Source organism: Pseudomicrostroma glucosiphilum, assembly GCF_003144135.1.
Source record: "Pseudomicrostroma glucosiphilum strain MCA 4718 unplaced genomic scaffold BCV69scaffold_3, whole genome shotgun sequence".
Taxonomy (NCBI): domain Eukaryota; kingdom Fungi; phylum Basidiomycota; class Exobasidiomycetes; order Microstromatales; family Microstromataceae; genus Microstroma; species Microstroma glucosiphilum.
The window spans coordinates 910,244-924,442 of NW_020289915.1; the positions used below are offsets into that span (position 1 = coordinate 910,244).

The 14,199-nt window shown below is 57.3% G+C and overlaps 5 protein-coding genes across 5 annotated transcripts; 3 read left to right on the plus strand and 2 right to left on the minus strand.

The window, feature by feature from the left end:
- Positions 1–6,429: 6,429 nt before the first annotated feature.
- BCV69DRAFT_281422 (putative ubiquitin conjugating enzyme E2-16 kDa) lies at positions 6,430–8,122 on the plus strand. Its single transcript, XM_025491983.1, has 7 exons — positions 6,430–6,622; positions 6,901–6,931; positions 7,009–7,080; positions 7,198–7,221; positions 7,311–7,494; positions 7,593–7,719; positions 7,805–8,122. The coding sequence occupies exons 2-7, from the start codon at positions 6,908–6,910 to the stop codon at positions 7,815–7,817; spliced, it is 444 nt and encodes a 147-aa protein (XP_025349588.1). The 5' UTR covers positions 6,430–6,622; positions 6,901–6,907; the 3' UTR covers positions 7,818–8,122.
- Positions 8,123–8,385: 263 nt separating this feature from the next.
- On the minus strand, positions 8,386–8,821 carry BCV69DRAFT_297721 (hypothetical protein; the record flags this gene model as incomplete). Its single annotated transcript, XM_025494143.1, has 3 exons — positions 8,386–8,484; positions 8,596–8,652; positions 8,762–8,821. 3 exons carry the CDS (start codon positions 8,819–8,821, stop codon positions 8,386–8,388), a joined length of 216 nt encoding a protein of 71 aa, XP_025349589.1.
- Positions 8,822–9,106: 285 nt separating this feature from the next.
- On the plus strand, positions 9,107–12,006 carry BCV69DRAFT_311235 (hypothetical protein; the record flags this gene model as incomplete). Its single annotated transcript, XM_025494844.1, has 2 exons — positions 9,107–9,815; positions 9,899–12,006. The coding sequence occupies 2 exons, from the start codon at positions 9,107–9,109 to the stop codon at positions 12,004–12,006; spliced, it is 2,817 nt and encodes a 938-aa protein (XP_025349590.1).
- A 76-nt stretch (positions 12,007–12,082) lies between these two features.
- On the minus strand, positions 12,083–14,082 carry BCV69DRAFT_281426 (putative PPG1-phospho protein phosphatase PPG catalytic chain). The gene is made up of 3 exons (XM_025491984.1): positions 13,523–14,082; positions 13,207–13,402; positions 12,083–13,106 (listed from the first exon to the last, which is right to left on the minus strand). Exons 1-3 carry the CDS (start codon positions 13,684–13,686, stop codon positions 12,528–12,530), a joined length of 939 nt encoding a protein of 312 aa, XP_025349591.1. The 5' UTR covers positions 13,687–14,082; the 3' UTR covers positions 12,083–12,527.
- Positions 12,101–12,482, plus strand: BCV69DRAFT_143626 (hypothetical protein). Its single transcript, XM_025489309.1, has one exon. It carries the CDS (start codon positions 12,194–12,196, stop codon positions 12,434–12,436), a length of 243 nt encoding a protein of 80 aa, XP_025349592.1. The 5' UTR covers positions 12,101–12,193; the 3' UTR covers positions 12,437–12,482.
- Positions 14,083–14,199: the final 117 nt, after the last annotated feature.

The window sequence follows — 14,199 nt, forward strand, 5'->3', positions numbered from 1 at the left end:
GTGTGTGTGTGTGTGTGTGTGTGTGTGTGTGTGTGTGTGTGTGTGTGTGTGTGTGTGTGTGTGTGTGTGTGTGTGCATGTGATATTACAAGTAGACTAGTCGATCAGCATAAAACGCTGCTCTTGCTCCTATGAAGGTATGTCCATCCATCGTCGCTCGCGAATCTTCCATCATAGCATTTCACGATCCAGGTCCAGACCACCGATACGAGGAGCTGTAAGCCCCATTGCGACCATCAGCTCCATCCCGATGCTGTTCGCTCTCCCTTTCCCTGTCTCGGTCTCGTGCACTACTACTGCCAGGCAGAGTAGGCGGCGGAGGCGGAGGAGCAGCAGCTGCCGATGCGTGTGCCATGGACGAGGGCAAGGGCAGCTCGCGTGAGCTCGATTGTGGGCCATAGGAGCTCTGCTGCTGGTACGGTGGCTGTTGATGGTGATGATGCAGGGATGAATGGGAGGTGTGCGATCCCCATGAAGGGGTCAGCCCCGACCTGCCATCGCTCGAAGTTGGTCGTCGGGTCATTGCATCGCCGCCTCGGTCCCTGCTCATCTCCTGATGGTGACTCTGATGACCGTGGCCGTGGCCGTAGCCGTGGTTACTGGAGGAATAAGGTGGTATACTTGCCGAGGCAGAAGAGGGACGGCTTGACTCTAGATAGTACCGCTCGTTGGCTGGGACCGGTGGAGGTCCCGACGATGAGGAAGAAGAGGAGGCTGAAGGGTGAGAAGGGTGAAGCGGCCGGAAGGATGAAGTCGGAGAGAGGTAGTCAGGGCGCCCGCCGAGAGGGCTTGGGCCACCCCTCGCGCTAAGCTGATGCTCGGTCTCTGATGGGTAGGGGGTAGCGCTGGACGATCTCATCGCAGACGAATTCCCATGACTTTGAGAGTAGTCCGGGTGGGAGGATCGCGAGTCTACTTGAGAGGCAGCGCCCCAGGATGGCCGATGAGCCGAGGAAGCTGAGCCCGCACTCAGAGGTGGCGGCGGCGGCATGCTAGCACTCGAACGATCGTACACGGGTGCCTGCCCTCGGTCGTACAGCGCACGACGGGCATACGGCGGGATATCGCCTTGCTCCACTGCACCGGTGCGTGAGCTGCTGAGTGGCACCAGCGGAGAAAGCTGATTGCGAATCTCGTACGCCGGTGAGCGTGAATATCGCGAGTAGTCGCCGTAAGAGTCTCTTTGGCTATCAGTGCTGCTTGACGCTGAAGACGTCAGTCGTGGCAAGCTGCCAAGGTTCGAGCCGACACTAGGCGGTGGCATCGGGCGCTGCGCAGTGAGACTGGGCCTCGGAGGATGACTCATGGTCTCGGGCAAATGGGGACGGTGCTCGGCACTGAGTGCCGGTTGATAGCTTGTAGGGGTGTGCACAGCTGTCGATGACCTTGAAGAGTACTGAGAAGGCGCGTAGGGATCCTCTGTATCTGTCGAGTCGTCGTCGTCCGTCGCAAGCACGCCGCTGCTCGAGAAGATGCGATCTTCCGAGCTTGGCAGCGCCTCAGGACCTTCCTGCGATTCGTCGCCAAACCATTCTTGCAGCGAGGGTTTCTTGCGAGACGAGGTGTCGCTGGCAGCCTCATCATTGAGCAGACTCATGATTCCCATACCTCCTCGCCGTGGTGTGGCGTCTTCCATAGATGTGTCCTCTGCAGCTGATCCCCTGCTGACACCGCCGTCGTCAGTGATGAGACCGATGCGATCACGAACCCACTCTGCAGCCTGCTGCTCACGTGCGGCGACTGGCAGGTGAGCGTTGTCTTCGCCCAGCTGAGCGGCTTCGATAAATTCTGGCACTTGAGCGTTTCGAGCAAAGAAGTTGCGAGCCTGCGCTGCGGACTTTGCACCCAGCAGGGCGGAGACACCGGTCCAATCCTTGCCAAAGATGACTACACCCCGCAGGAATTCGGTTCGTTCTTGAATCGACCAGTATGAAGAAGTCGAAGCTCTCGCCTTGCGTTGGACTGCTCCGGAGTTGTCTGTACCGCCCTCAACGACTGCGCCGGCTGTTGCTTTACGCTTCTTGCCTTTGCTGGTCGTAGATGGCGGCTGTGGCAAAGTATTCGAGGCCAGTGGGATCTGTACAACGCCAGCCAGAGCGCCAAGAGCTTCAGCAGCTGCCAGATCAGGATCGACAGATGATTCCGCCGTCGGGGTCGGTAAGGGCGAGTCAGGGTATGGGCTGGCTTGATCGAACGAAACGTTCGCAGCCTTGCTTTTGCCTTGTCCTCTACCCTTCTTGCCACCTTTGCCCTTTGCAGGCTTCTCTGCTGGTGTAGCCGCAACATCAGCACTGTCGGTCGTCCCATCCTCAGCACCTCGTCGCTGCTTCTTCGATGTGCTTGGGCCTTGTCCCTCAAAAGACTCGTCTTCCTCGGCGAGAGGAAGAAGACTAGCATCTACACCACCGAGCAGACTGGGACGAGACTGCAATTGCCCGACGTCCATGGGCGAACCAGGCTCATCATCATCTCCGGCCTCATCAGTCCGCTTGAGATCTGCCATGAGAGCGCTGCCTTTCCCTTTCTTCGGCTTGCCCTTCCCTTTGCGCTTCTGATTACGATTCCTCGCCGCTGTGATCGCCTTGTAATCATGACCAGGCTGGTGTTTGGTGAGGTAGTAGTAGTAGACACATTGAGCTGTCGTTTTATCCGGGAGAGCAGACGCAATCTTGCCAAATTGCTTTGGCCAGATGGCATATTTGCGTGCAAAGGTGATCTTTTCTTCCTCTGACCAGTGGTCAGGGTCGAATTCGTCCAGATAGAAGGCGACGGGATCTGCAATGAAGCCGTTGCGGTCGTCCCAGTCCTCTTGTAGCGGTACGTCTTTGTCTGGATTGAGCAATTGATCGGGTACGGTCGTTGCTGTGCGAGCAGCCCGAGCTTCGGGATCTTGCATGTCTGCGGACTCCAAAGAAGCAAGAATCTCAAGGAATTCGGCCTCAGATCTGACAGCGTCACCGAAGCCAAAGCCGGATTGGGTCCCACGACGATTGGCACGCCCGCTTGTGATGGAGCCTCCTCCCAGAATGGAGCTCTGGCGATGCCCATCGTTGACTGTCGGGGCGTCTTCCACCCCGGGTTGCTGCTGCTGTGTCTGTTGCATACCGCCAGGCGTGCCGATCTGGTTGGCTGCTTTCCGGGCGTTCTCCCTCAACTCAGCAGCGCGATCCAAACGAGCACAGTGAGCCTTCCAATCCGAGTCCAAAGCACGGTATCGGCTCCTCAGCCGGTCCGCTTTGGCCTCAAGGCGTTTGTTACGGTTTCCGAGGCGGTCTTTGAGAAGTGTCCGAGCACGGTCAAAGTCCGCATCTGCCACGTAGCTGACAGGTCCGATTAGCTCTTCTTTGACGAAAGGGGGGCCATGTATGGCTGACTGCAGCACACTGAAAGTCGTGTGCTCCGCCAAGCGACGATTACGCTCCAGGAGGATGGCGATCTGCTCGTCCGCGAGGTCCTTGCTGCTCGAGAGAAGACGTCGTATAGTCGCCCTCTTCGCCTCATCCAGCTCCTCCTGACTCTTGTGCGCTGCAAGCGGGGTCAATTCGCGCTTGGCCTTCCTCGGGGACAGATGCGGCGTTGTCGCGCCCGGTGAAATCCGGACTAGAGGCGCGGTCGGATAAGTCAGGGAGGGCGTGTCCACCGGTAAAGACACCCCCGCTTCTGCTGATACAACTGAGGTGTTGGTAGCGCTGAGAGCACTTTCTTTCTTCAGAGGTTGAGAGACGAAGGTCGGGAAGTAGCTGCCTTCCTCCTGCGACGTCACACCATCGGTAGCCTCGTCGATGTGCATCTTGATGTCCTCCGCCAGAGCGACTTTTGCGAACGCGGCTGGAGTAACAGAACCCATGCCACTGGGCCCAGCTCCGTGAACTCTGGCTTGTATCTGAGCTTCAGCGGGGAGCGTAGGCGCTGCAGAAGTCGATGCTAGGATTGGTGAGGCAACGGTTCGTTCCACAGTGGACGTTGGGGTGTCCACGGGGCCTGGAACGTCACCAGTAGCTCCTGTCTGTGTCTGCGCTGAGTCTGTGGGGGCCCGTTCCTCGTCTACAACCATATGGACAGCCTCAATGGCGCCTGTTGGGACAACTCTGTGGCTCGTGTCTTCAGGTAAATTGTCAACCGGCAACTCATTGTTGGCTATTTCAACTGTCTCTTGTGCTGCGTAAGCGTTGACGGCGCCTTTGTCCTCTGCGCGTTGTGGCTCATGCGGGTCTCCCACATCTGCCCGCTCTAGTTGTTGCATCGGCGTGTCCTCTGTTGAGGTGGTTGCGTACTTCTCTTGTTCGAGAGTTGCAGACAACTTTGTAGCGCTCGCGTTTGGAGTCTTATCTGTGTCCGCAGCGGAATGCGCCCCTTCGCCCTCGTCAACAAAGGTGGCTGGTATTTCGCTTTCGGCTTTTTGCGCAACAGTAGCATCCAGCAGAGATGTCGGTTCCTCGACGTGAGGCTTTGTGTCTAGATCGAGGCCTTCCACTGGGACGAGGCTAGCTGAAGCGGATTCGGCCAACGCGCCGGTGTCGGTCTTTCTCGCCTTAGAACCCCAGCCTGAATCACTTCGTGGAGGCTCGAAAGGTGATGGTCGTGGTAGTACTTTGCTTCCTCGCGAAGAGGTAGGAGAGGCTGGCTCACCGTTGGCGATAGAGTTGGAGACAGATTGACTCCTAGCCGAGCGATCAGCAACAGGACTTCGTGAAGAGCGAGAGCCTCGTCGCTGAGAACCAGAACCGCTTGAACCGTTTGGTGGTGATGTGGGACGCCGGGAGGTCATGCTGTCCTCGGGAACAACGGAGGATCGGAGTGGTGTGCGTTCTGATGCCGAGTCGTTAGAGCGGCCGGTAGGCCTCTCCTCTTCTCCCGCACCCATCCTTCGGGAGTCAAAGAATTCTCTGCCTTCTCTGTCACGGGGAGTGCCCCATTTATTCCATCTACTCGATTGTGGTGTGGCTCCCCATGGTCTTGTGCTTGAGCCTATCGGTTGCGCACCCCGCCGGTCAACATCGTCTCGGAACGCGGGTGACACCTGCGGGGTCAGACGAGGGCCAATGGAGTTGGGTCCAGAGAGAGGTGTTGCCGGAGACGACGTGACGTCTCGACGATCCGACCTTGTGTCGCGCAGTTCTCGATCCCTGGGTAGCTGGGGAGACAGGGATTTGCGATCGCGGCCATCGCGATCCCGCCCAAGGACATTGTCATTAGTGGAATCGCCACTGTTGGTCCGATGGCCACCTTGCGGTCTTGGCGTAGCACCGCCTGGCCGGTAGCTGTCACCGCCTCTAGGTATCCTAGACATGAGAGGCTCCTCGAACGCTCTGCCTACCGGCATACGGGAAGGTGGGCCAGCGAGTCTTCCCCTGTCTCGTTCCCTTTCCCGTTCGCGCTCTAAGTCCCACTCCTTGTCCCGCGGTCTGTCCCAGCCTCTATCCCTTTCTCGTTCTCGATCGATCTCGCGAGATCTGAGATGGTCTCGATCTCTAGAAGATGTAGATGATGCAGAGGAGGATGGATGCGGGTCGAATGATGCTGGCGCACGAGGCTCAGCGTAGCCCCACCTTCGCACTGGTGGAGGCGCTGCTGAGAACCTCTCAGCCAGTGGGCGTCGAGGCGATGTAGATATGGCCGACGAGGTGACTGCTACATCTTCTGGAACCTCTCCCTCCTCCTCTTCCTCTTCGTCCTCTTTGATCATCCCTTCCTCCTCGCTGGTGACGCTACTCGGACTAGGAGATCGCACATGTCCAGCGGGTTCTTTCTTTGGAATGTCGAGTATTGGCATGGTCGCCGAGTCTTCGGGCTTCGTGGAGGTTGTCTGTTCCCCTCTTGGCTCTGAAGGCGGTAGAGGAGCGACGATGTTTGATCGAGGAGCATCTTCGGAGACTTTGCGAACATCGGCTGCGTCCCCGTTGGCCGGCTTTGTGGTCAGAGCGGATGCTGAAGGGTCTGCAGTCTGAGCAAGGTCACTCTGTGACGTCGAGCCAGACAGAGCAGCAGTAGTTACCTCTCCGTTCACAGCCGATGGTTCTGAGGCGCTCACTTTGCCTGCCTGACTGCTCTGATTGCCGTCTCCCTTGTAGGAGTCATCCTCAGTCTCGGCGCTGTCTGCTTTAGGCTCGCGTGTGGGAGTTAAGGCCGAGGCCGATGCCTGCATGGCCACAACCGGAAGAGCCTGTCAATACGACTTGGCCAGCGAGCTGCCGCGCTCGCAAGCCAGAGACAGGATTAAAGGAGATATGAAAGGGGCTGATGGGAGGGTACGAGGATGTCAGGTCTGTGGACGAGGATGATGAGCGTCGTTCGGGGAAGCGATGAGAGGCTGAGGAAGCCTGGCACGCGGAACGGAAGGGGATCGCGCACAAGGCCCAGGCAGACGACTCTTTTGCCGCCCCCTTCCCATCAACCAGCAGAGACACAGGCTCCACCCAGCAGCCACTCACTCACACACACCGCCTTTCCTCTCCCGCCGATATCATCAACACTTCACCACCTCGCACCCCTCTCCATCCCTTTCTACAAGTCTTCCTTCAGTCTTCTCGTCCCAAGCGAAGCAAAGCACTCGGTAGCATACCTATTCAACCCACTCCCCTCCCTGCATTCGTCTGAGCCCTCCATTGCAAAGACTCTCAGAAGTGAGTACACCGCCGAGGCAGACAAGTCCCCTCCTCCGCTCAGTATATCGTCTGTGCGCTAGTGCTACGGAACAGTATCGGACGCTTTGCGACTTGAGTTTGCCTGATCACCAAGCCGTGACGAGCGCAACAGTCGGATCTCGTATGAGGGCTTCGAAAGTGTGGGATTTGGAAGCGGATATTTTGTTGTTCCCGTTCGGCAGTGGGTGTTGCACTGGGTACATGTAGTGACACCTTGAACCATTGCCTCTGCTCCTCCCCTCCTACCAATCCCACAGCTCCACAATGGCTCTCAAGCGAATCAACAAGGTTAGTAGGAGGTTGAGGCAGACCCCATACGCTGTAGCCGGCCGCTGACCCCTCTTCTCTCACATCACCCCCTGTAGGAGCTCGCCGATCTGGGTCGCGACCCTCCCTCCTCTTGCAGCGCTGGACCTACTGGAGACAACATGTTCCAGGTGAGTGGCGTGTCAAGTCAAGAGGCTCATTCGGCGGGTCTCGCGGCCGACGGAAGCTCCGAAGTGGCAGCACATCTGACCATCACATTTGTATCATCTCTTGATTGACTCTCTCAGTGGCAAGCGACGATCATGGGGCCCGTGAGTGGCACATTTGCCTCAGGGACCGAGACTGTGCAGTGTGATCAGTCCGACTGATACCCTTCTCTATTCCTTCATCGTCCTCACAGGGTGACTCTCCTTTCTCTGGCGGGGTCTTTTTCCTCAACATCACTTTCCCCACCGACTACCCCTTCAAGCCGCCCAAGGTATCGTTCCAGACCAAGATCTACCACCCCAATATCAACTCGAACGGATCCATCTGCCTTGACATCCTGAGAGATCAGTGGAGCCCGGCATTGACCATCTCAAAGGGTACGTTGTTGGCCTAGGCCGAGTGGCGATGAGGTTATCGCCGCTCAAACCGCTTCTCACGCTCACTGTCATTTCCGCTCTCGCCTCCCTTTACACAGTGCTACTGTCAATCTGTTCTATGCTGACAGACCCGAATCCGGATGATCCGCTGGTGCCAGAGGTCGCTCATCTGTACAAGACGGACCGTGCCAGGTATGAGAGCACTGCACGGGAGTGGACTAGGAAGTGAGTTTGACCAGGCAGCAGCTTTGAGATCTGCATGACGAGAAACTCACACTCCTCTATGCCACACTCATTTTGTTTTCGTCAGGTACGCTATGTGATTTCGGCTTCTGATAGACCGTGTCATCTGATGGTGTGCCGAGATGAGGAGGAGACCAACGGGGGATCGCCTTGACACGCAAGATCAGGGGAATAGGACTTTTGCGATGGTACCAATGACATCCACTTCTACTGCTCTCACGTCTTCGATGGATGGTCCACTGCATTTGCGTTCCTGTTCTGCCTTGTCAACAGCGGTTTTTCGAGGAGTGGGGCGCGCTAGGACTTCCAGAATCATTCATACAGCTTCCTTCTCGCCAGCCACGATGCCTGAATGTGATGACGTCTTCAGATTAAGCTACATCTTTGTGTTGAAAGTGTGCCACAAGGATTTAGTAGACAGGGTGTGTCCCTCTCACAATGGGTAGCGTACTAGGGGAGAGCCAACCAAATAGGCTGCATGCTAGGATTTGGCAGTGGGACATATTCCCGTGCTGCTTTCTCTTGCTACTGGTATCCTGAATGAACTGGCAATTTCTCATTTTCCTCCCCGAAGATGAATCACCATGCGATCTAGCTAGGTCCATCCCTCCCTATCCCTCTTTGCGTACCCGGATGAGGATCGATAGACTACACGGTGTGACCCTTGCCACCCTGACCCGCATGCAGAGGGTGCTCCTTTACGACAGTCGGTGCCTCTGGTAATTGACCAGGTCTTGGGCCTTGCATCTGTGAATTACGTCAAAGAAACAGATGAAGGCGAGGAAATGTTGAGTACCTGTGCCTATCCTGGCCGTTCCTATTCTGCAACCGCAAGAGAAATGGGCATGTGCTACTCACTGCGCCTTCACCTCTCCTACTCTTCCATACTGCTGCTGTCAACCAGATACCCCAGACCTGTAAGAGGGAAGGAGTGTAAGCAAGGAGGCGTACGAGGAGTCAGCAAGGTTGCTCGCTGCCTTCGATACTGCAAGCAGCTCGGTGGCCCCGCTGCCGCACTACTCACGCTCATTCCCACAAGACCGAGGACGGTGCCCCTTTGTGCTATTGTTGCTACTTGCGGCATGTTGAACAGCCAAGAGAGATAGAAGCTCTCGTGTCTTTCCCCGAGGTATGGTCGAGTGAGGCCTGGCCTGGAAGCTGACTGCCGCCTAATTTCTGGTCCCTCGTCGGCGGCGGAAAGGGCGTGAGTCAGTCGGTGGGTCAATCGAGCGCCGCCGCCTCGGCTCCAAGGCGCGAGATGGAGGTGAACCCGCGTGGCTCCGACGAAGGTGGTCGGTCACTCCTTCGCATTGACGCTACTCATCCTCATCTTCGTCCACGGCATCGCTTCTGCCATATTCCCACAACGATGGTCCCTCGTGCGTCGTTCAGCTCGGCAGTGCCAGCCAGGCTGATCAGCGGGTGTGGACGTCGCAAGATGTTGCGCCGCTCGACTGCTGCAAGAGGTCTCGCAAGCTCCCAGGCCGCTGCAATCTCGCCTTCCGGCGTCTTCCAGTACGCATCGCTTCACACCCGGGCTGGAACAGCATGCAATGCACAGTCTAGCCCTAGCTCTCCGAAGATCTCGTCCAGCCCATCGCATGCTTCCAGGAGGACATTGGCCTCCACGGCGACCTCGGCAGCATCGCCTCCTACCTCCTTCTCGACAGACCCGACCAGTGCTCTCGCATCGCTCCTGCCCTTCTTCAAGTCCAGCTCCCTCACTACAAGCGACCCCACCTGGGCCAGCAGAGTCTCATCAGCTCTGGCTTCATCCTCAAGCAATGTCCTCTCGGCTTCAGATCCAGCCAAAGAAGTTCTGATCTTGCGTCTCAAGAGCGAGGAGCAGGGAGAGGAGGAGGGCACCGATGTTCTAGCGGCTTTGCTAGAGGACGGAATGGTAGATCATACAGGAAGAATGCCTGTTGCACTAGCCGAGGCGAGACGACGCCTGCCAAGCGGGACGGACCTGATTGTCAGGTATGGACAGGAGGTGCGGTTGCAAGAGCGGAGTGGTGTGCTCGAGGTCCCATTGCCATGGCTGAAGGAGACCGGTGTGGTCCTCAGGGAGGTGCAAGGTGAGTTCAATGAATGAGCAGGCGCCTTGCCCCCTCTCACCGATTGACACAAGTCTCTCATCTGTGCTTTACTCTACGCATAGACTGTGATCTGTCAGCTTCGGAAACATTGTCTGCCATCTACCTGGCGTCCCAAGTCATCCTGTCATGCTCCTACTCGGCGCTTTTCACGCCGCGTCCATCGCCATGGCTGCAAGAGCTAGGCTCCGTCCTGCGGACTTTTGCGAACCATCCGGGATTGCGCCTGACTGTCGCTCATAACGGTGAAGCAGCAGAGTCGTCTGATCGCACAAGAGCGGCTCAACAGATCATTAGGCTCGCGGCTTCTTCAGCTATAGCTGGTGTGCCTCGATTGCAGATGGACTTTATTGATACAACCAAGGTTCAACACGCCCAGGAGGCTCTTCGCGAAGCTATGGGCTTCCCTGCGCTGAGCAGTCACGCGAGCAGCAGTTCGTCTGCCAGTCAAAGTCGCACCAATTCTTGGTCGGACTTCCAGAGCCTCTCTACAGAATCTGGTCTGCCGGCTCTGGTCTCTTCTTTGATCGCTTCATCGAGTTCGCACGAGCAGGAGCATCTTCAATTGCTGGTATCGCATGCTGCCGAGGAGATCGCTACTCGCCTCTCCCTCGCAAGGACCGACCTGGACGAGATGCGCTCCTGGGCGAGCTGGCTAGAACGCTCAGCCGAATCAGATGCCTCCCACTTAGTGGGCAAGATTCTCTCCTCCACCCCCTCTATCACTAAGAAGCCGCCTCACTCTGGAAAAGAGCCGCCGTTGCTACCCAAGTGGTGGAAGCTGCCTTTCATCGGCGATGTGGAAGCTAGAGAGAGGATCCATGTGGCACTTGAGAGGGACTGGCTGGGTGGAAAGGAGACGGAGGAAAGGTTGACCTGGTGGGGTGGGCGCTTGAAGGAGCTGCAAGGCAAGGAGCAGAGGGAGATGGAGGAGCTTGTGACTCGGCTACAGAAAGGCCGACAGCTACCCAATGACGAAGGCGAGGAAAGTGAAGCAGCTTCTGGCAGTCAGTCCGACATCAAGGCCAAGAGAGCGGACCGCCTGAGATCACTTCCTCCTTCCCGGATACTGGAGATGCGCTCGGCTTCCCTGGCCTATCTCTCTTCCCCCAACGTGGACCTGAACGATCCGACTATCCTCGCCCAGCCAATCATTCGGGCAAGAGACCACTTCTTCGGCCGCAACCTTCCTACAGGCCGAAGAGCCTTCGCAGCAAAGCCGGCTGGCCCCGTCACAGCCGAGCTCCCCGGCGGCGGCAGTGCGGGACTGGGCCCTTCCCCGGAAGAGGGCGGAGTGAGTATCCTCGACTCGCTGCAGAGGCGTATCCAGTCGTCCATCTTCCGCTTCTATGCCACCACCGGACTCGCCTGGTCCATTGCGGGCTGGGGTTTGGCTTCGCATCAACTCTTCCCATATGTTGAACGGACAGCTGCGGGCTCAAGCTCGAGTGGTAGCTCGTCGCTCCTGGCCGTCCCTTCGGCCTACCTGACAGACCTCCTCTCGCTCCCCTCCTTTGATCCCTCTACCTCTCTCGGAATCGCCCTCCTGGGAAGCACCTACGCCCTCTGGTCCCTGCAACGCTCGCACGCGCGCATCTCTTCTCGTCTTCTCACTCGAGACCTCCTCACCCGTATTCCCGCAAACGCTCGAGCAAGCCTGCAGGAGCGAGTAGAGGAGGTAGCCATGCAGGGTGTCTATGGCTGGCGAGCCAAGATCGGGAGGATCGTGAGGGAGTGGTGCGAGCTAGAGGCAAAGGTGTTGAGGGAGGAGAGGAGGAGCTGGGAGGCTGTCAAGCCCAGCATCGCTCCTCCTTCTTCTTCTCCTTCCTCTGCGGCGCACACCACCTCGAGTACCTCCTCGGCTGTCCTGCCCGGCTCACCCCTCCCACACTCGACCACCTCCCGTCCAGCCACGCAGCAAGCCCGTCTCTTCTCCACTTCGGCCACTGCCGCAAGGGCAGATCGTCCCGAACGGCCTGCCCATCTGCCCCCGCGTCGTGATCCAAACAAGCCTCCCTCCCGACACAGGCTCTACTACCGCGAGGTACTTCCGGCGTGGATTAGGTGTATTGCGTATGCTGGACTGGCGTATGGGGGATGTCATGCTGCTTGGTATGCTTTGGATGCGCTGGAAGGGGAGGAAGTGGGGGAGAGGAAGCTGAAGGAGAAGTAGAGGAGGAGAGGTAGGGGAGAGTAGTTGGGTACAGTCACATCAATTTCGACCTACTTCTGCGTACTCTGCCACATGTGCGCATCCTTCTTCGCAAAACATCACTCGCAAGCGCACTTCACACCATGTTTGCTCTCGTTTGCTCATTTTGATCGTTGGCGGGAGGGGCCCGGCTCAACGGGTCTTCACCATGGTATCTACATTGCACTATCGGATCATAATGATGATGGACCTCCTCTACAAGCTGCTGCTGCTGCTGATGCTTTGTGCTGCATACGTGACCAAGGCCAACGGCATCCTGGCTGGTCCCCTACTTCAGGGCTTGATCAAAGGTCGGAGATGTCGCATCTTGAATGGCGAGCGAGCGAGGCTGCCACTGGAGCCAGTAGGTCAGCCTGACAGGGGAGTCGACTGCATTCCACGACCCTCTTGAGTACAGCCCATTTCTGGAGCGGGACTCGAAATCGTTGCTCTTGAGGGCTATGCTGAGCACGTACAAGCGCAACGTGCCAACTTCCCACCCATCATAGGAAATAGTCCACAGCGTCGTGCTTTTGCTGGCCGGCTTGTGCCGGTCCATCGTGTTCATTCTCCGGCGCAGCCATGAATGTATTGAAGTGCTTTGTCCCTCCCGGCCCCACCTCCAGGATGGAAGCCATATTCCCACATCGGTAGCAGTAATTCGGTGCGCTCCAGACTGTGCTGAGCTTATCGTCGTACAAGACCGAGAATCCCTCCATGCATAATTGGTGAGCTCGAAGGATGTGGTTCATCCCGTTGCGCTCTAGGAAATGGGAGACGACAGTGGCCCCAAAAGTATAGCCCGCCCCTCTAGGTGAGATTGCGAATTCTTCCTTGTCCGGATCTGGATCTGACCAAACCAAGTCGGCCATCGGACCCTCGTGCGGAATCTCGCGGAACCGATCGATGATCTTGATTTGATCGATGTAGTGAACAGAGGGGGAGAGACCGCCGTGCACACAGAAGATGCGGTCGTCGATTACGACGGAGAGGGTGAGAAAGTCAAACATGTCTGTGAAGTACTGCCAGACTTTTGTTGAGCCACCGTACTTGCGCGTACACTCGGTATAGAAGCCATATGTCTGGGGAGGGAGACGCACGCGAAGGGGCGTACAAGGCAGAGGTTCAGCTTCAGTGCTGACCTTGAGGATGGCGTTTCTGGCCTGATTCGGCACTGCTCACCTGTGTCACTGCCCTGCTCTCGTGGTTGCCTCTGATCAATTGCACTCTATCCGGATACCGCAACTTCAGACATGTCAGGAGACTGATTGTCTCCACTGAGAAGAGACCCCGATCGACGTAGTCTCCCAGGAAGAGGTAGTTGGTATGCGGTGAATAGCCACCTATCCGAAAGATCTCTATCAGGTCGTAGAATTGGCTGAATGGGCGCAAAGATATGGGTCAGACCAAGAAGAGGAAAGGCTGAGCTCCTGCTCTGCTCCCCCTTGTTGCTCTAGAGCCTCCTGCTCATTACTTCTCCTCCAGCTGCTAAACTCACCCATGAATATCCCCCACTACAGTCACCGGCGCGCTGATATGTACCACATTACCCTCCCTCATGAGCAGCTCCTTTGTCTTCTCACATATCTCCTTCAGGAGCGGCTCCCCCAGGAGCTGCTTCCGTAGCAGCGTGGAGATGCACGAGTCTAGGTCGAAAGGCATCTTGTGGAGCAGGCAGTAGGACGAGCTGCCTCAGAGAGGTGAGGCGAGGCGAGGCGTACCTTGCTGCTGCGAGCCGATGGGTCCTGATCCTGGAGGGGGTATGAAGGTACGTAGCCAAAGTAGACGAATGATGTGTACTAGAGAGTCTTGCGTCGTACGCAATACTTCTTGAGAGGGTCAGGAAGGTCTGCCTTCCGTATATGCTCTTCCGAAGGTGGCAAGCGGAGACGCGCCAGATCGCAGCAGGGTGTGAGGAGGGGTAGCAACGGCAAGCTCAGATGCGGCAAGGTAGTGAAGGCTATGCCTTGCGGGTATCAAGAGGATGAAAGGGTAATGCTGTGGAAAGGCCACAGACGTTGGAAGATGATGCTGAAAGAGGTATGTGCCTGCCACTACTTGCCAGTCCTCGATGGTGGCTGAGGGGCCAACGTCGTCCGACTCGACTCCACTCCGTTCCGGTCGTTCGCCGCCGGTTGGGTGGAGCCGCGGCAGGAATTTCCCTGAAACGCACGA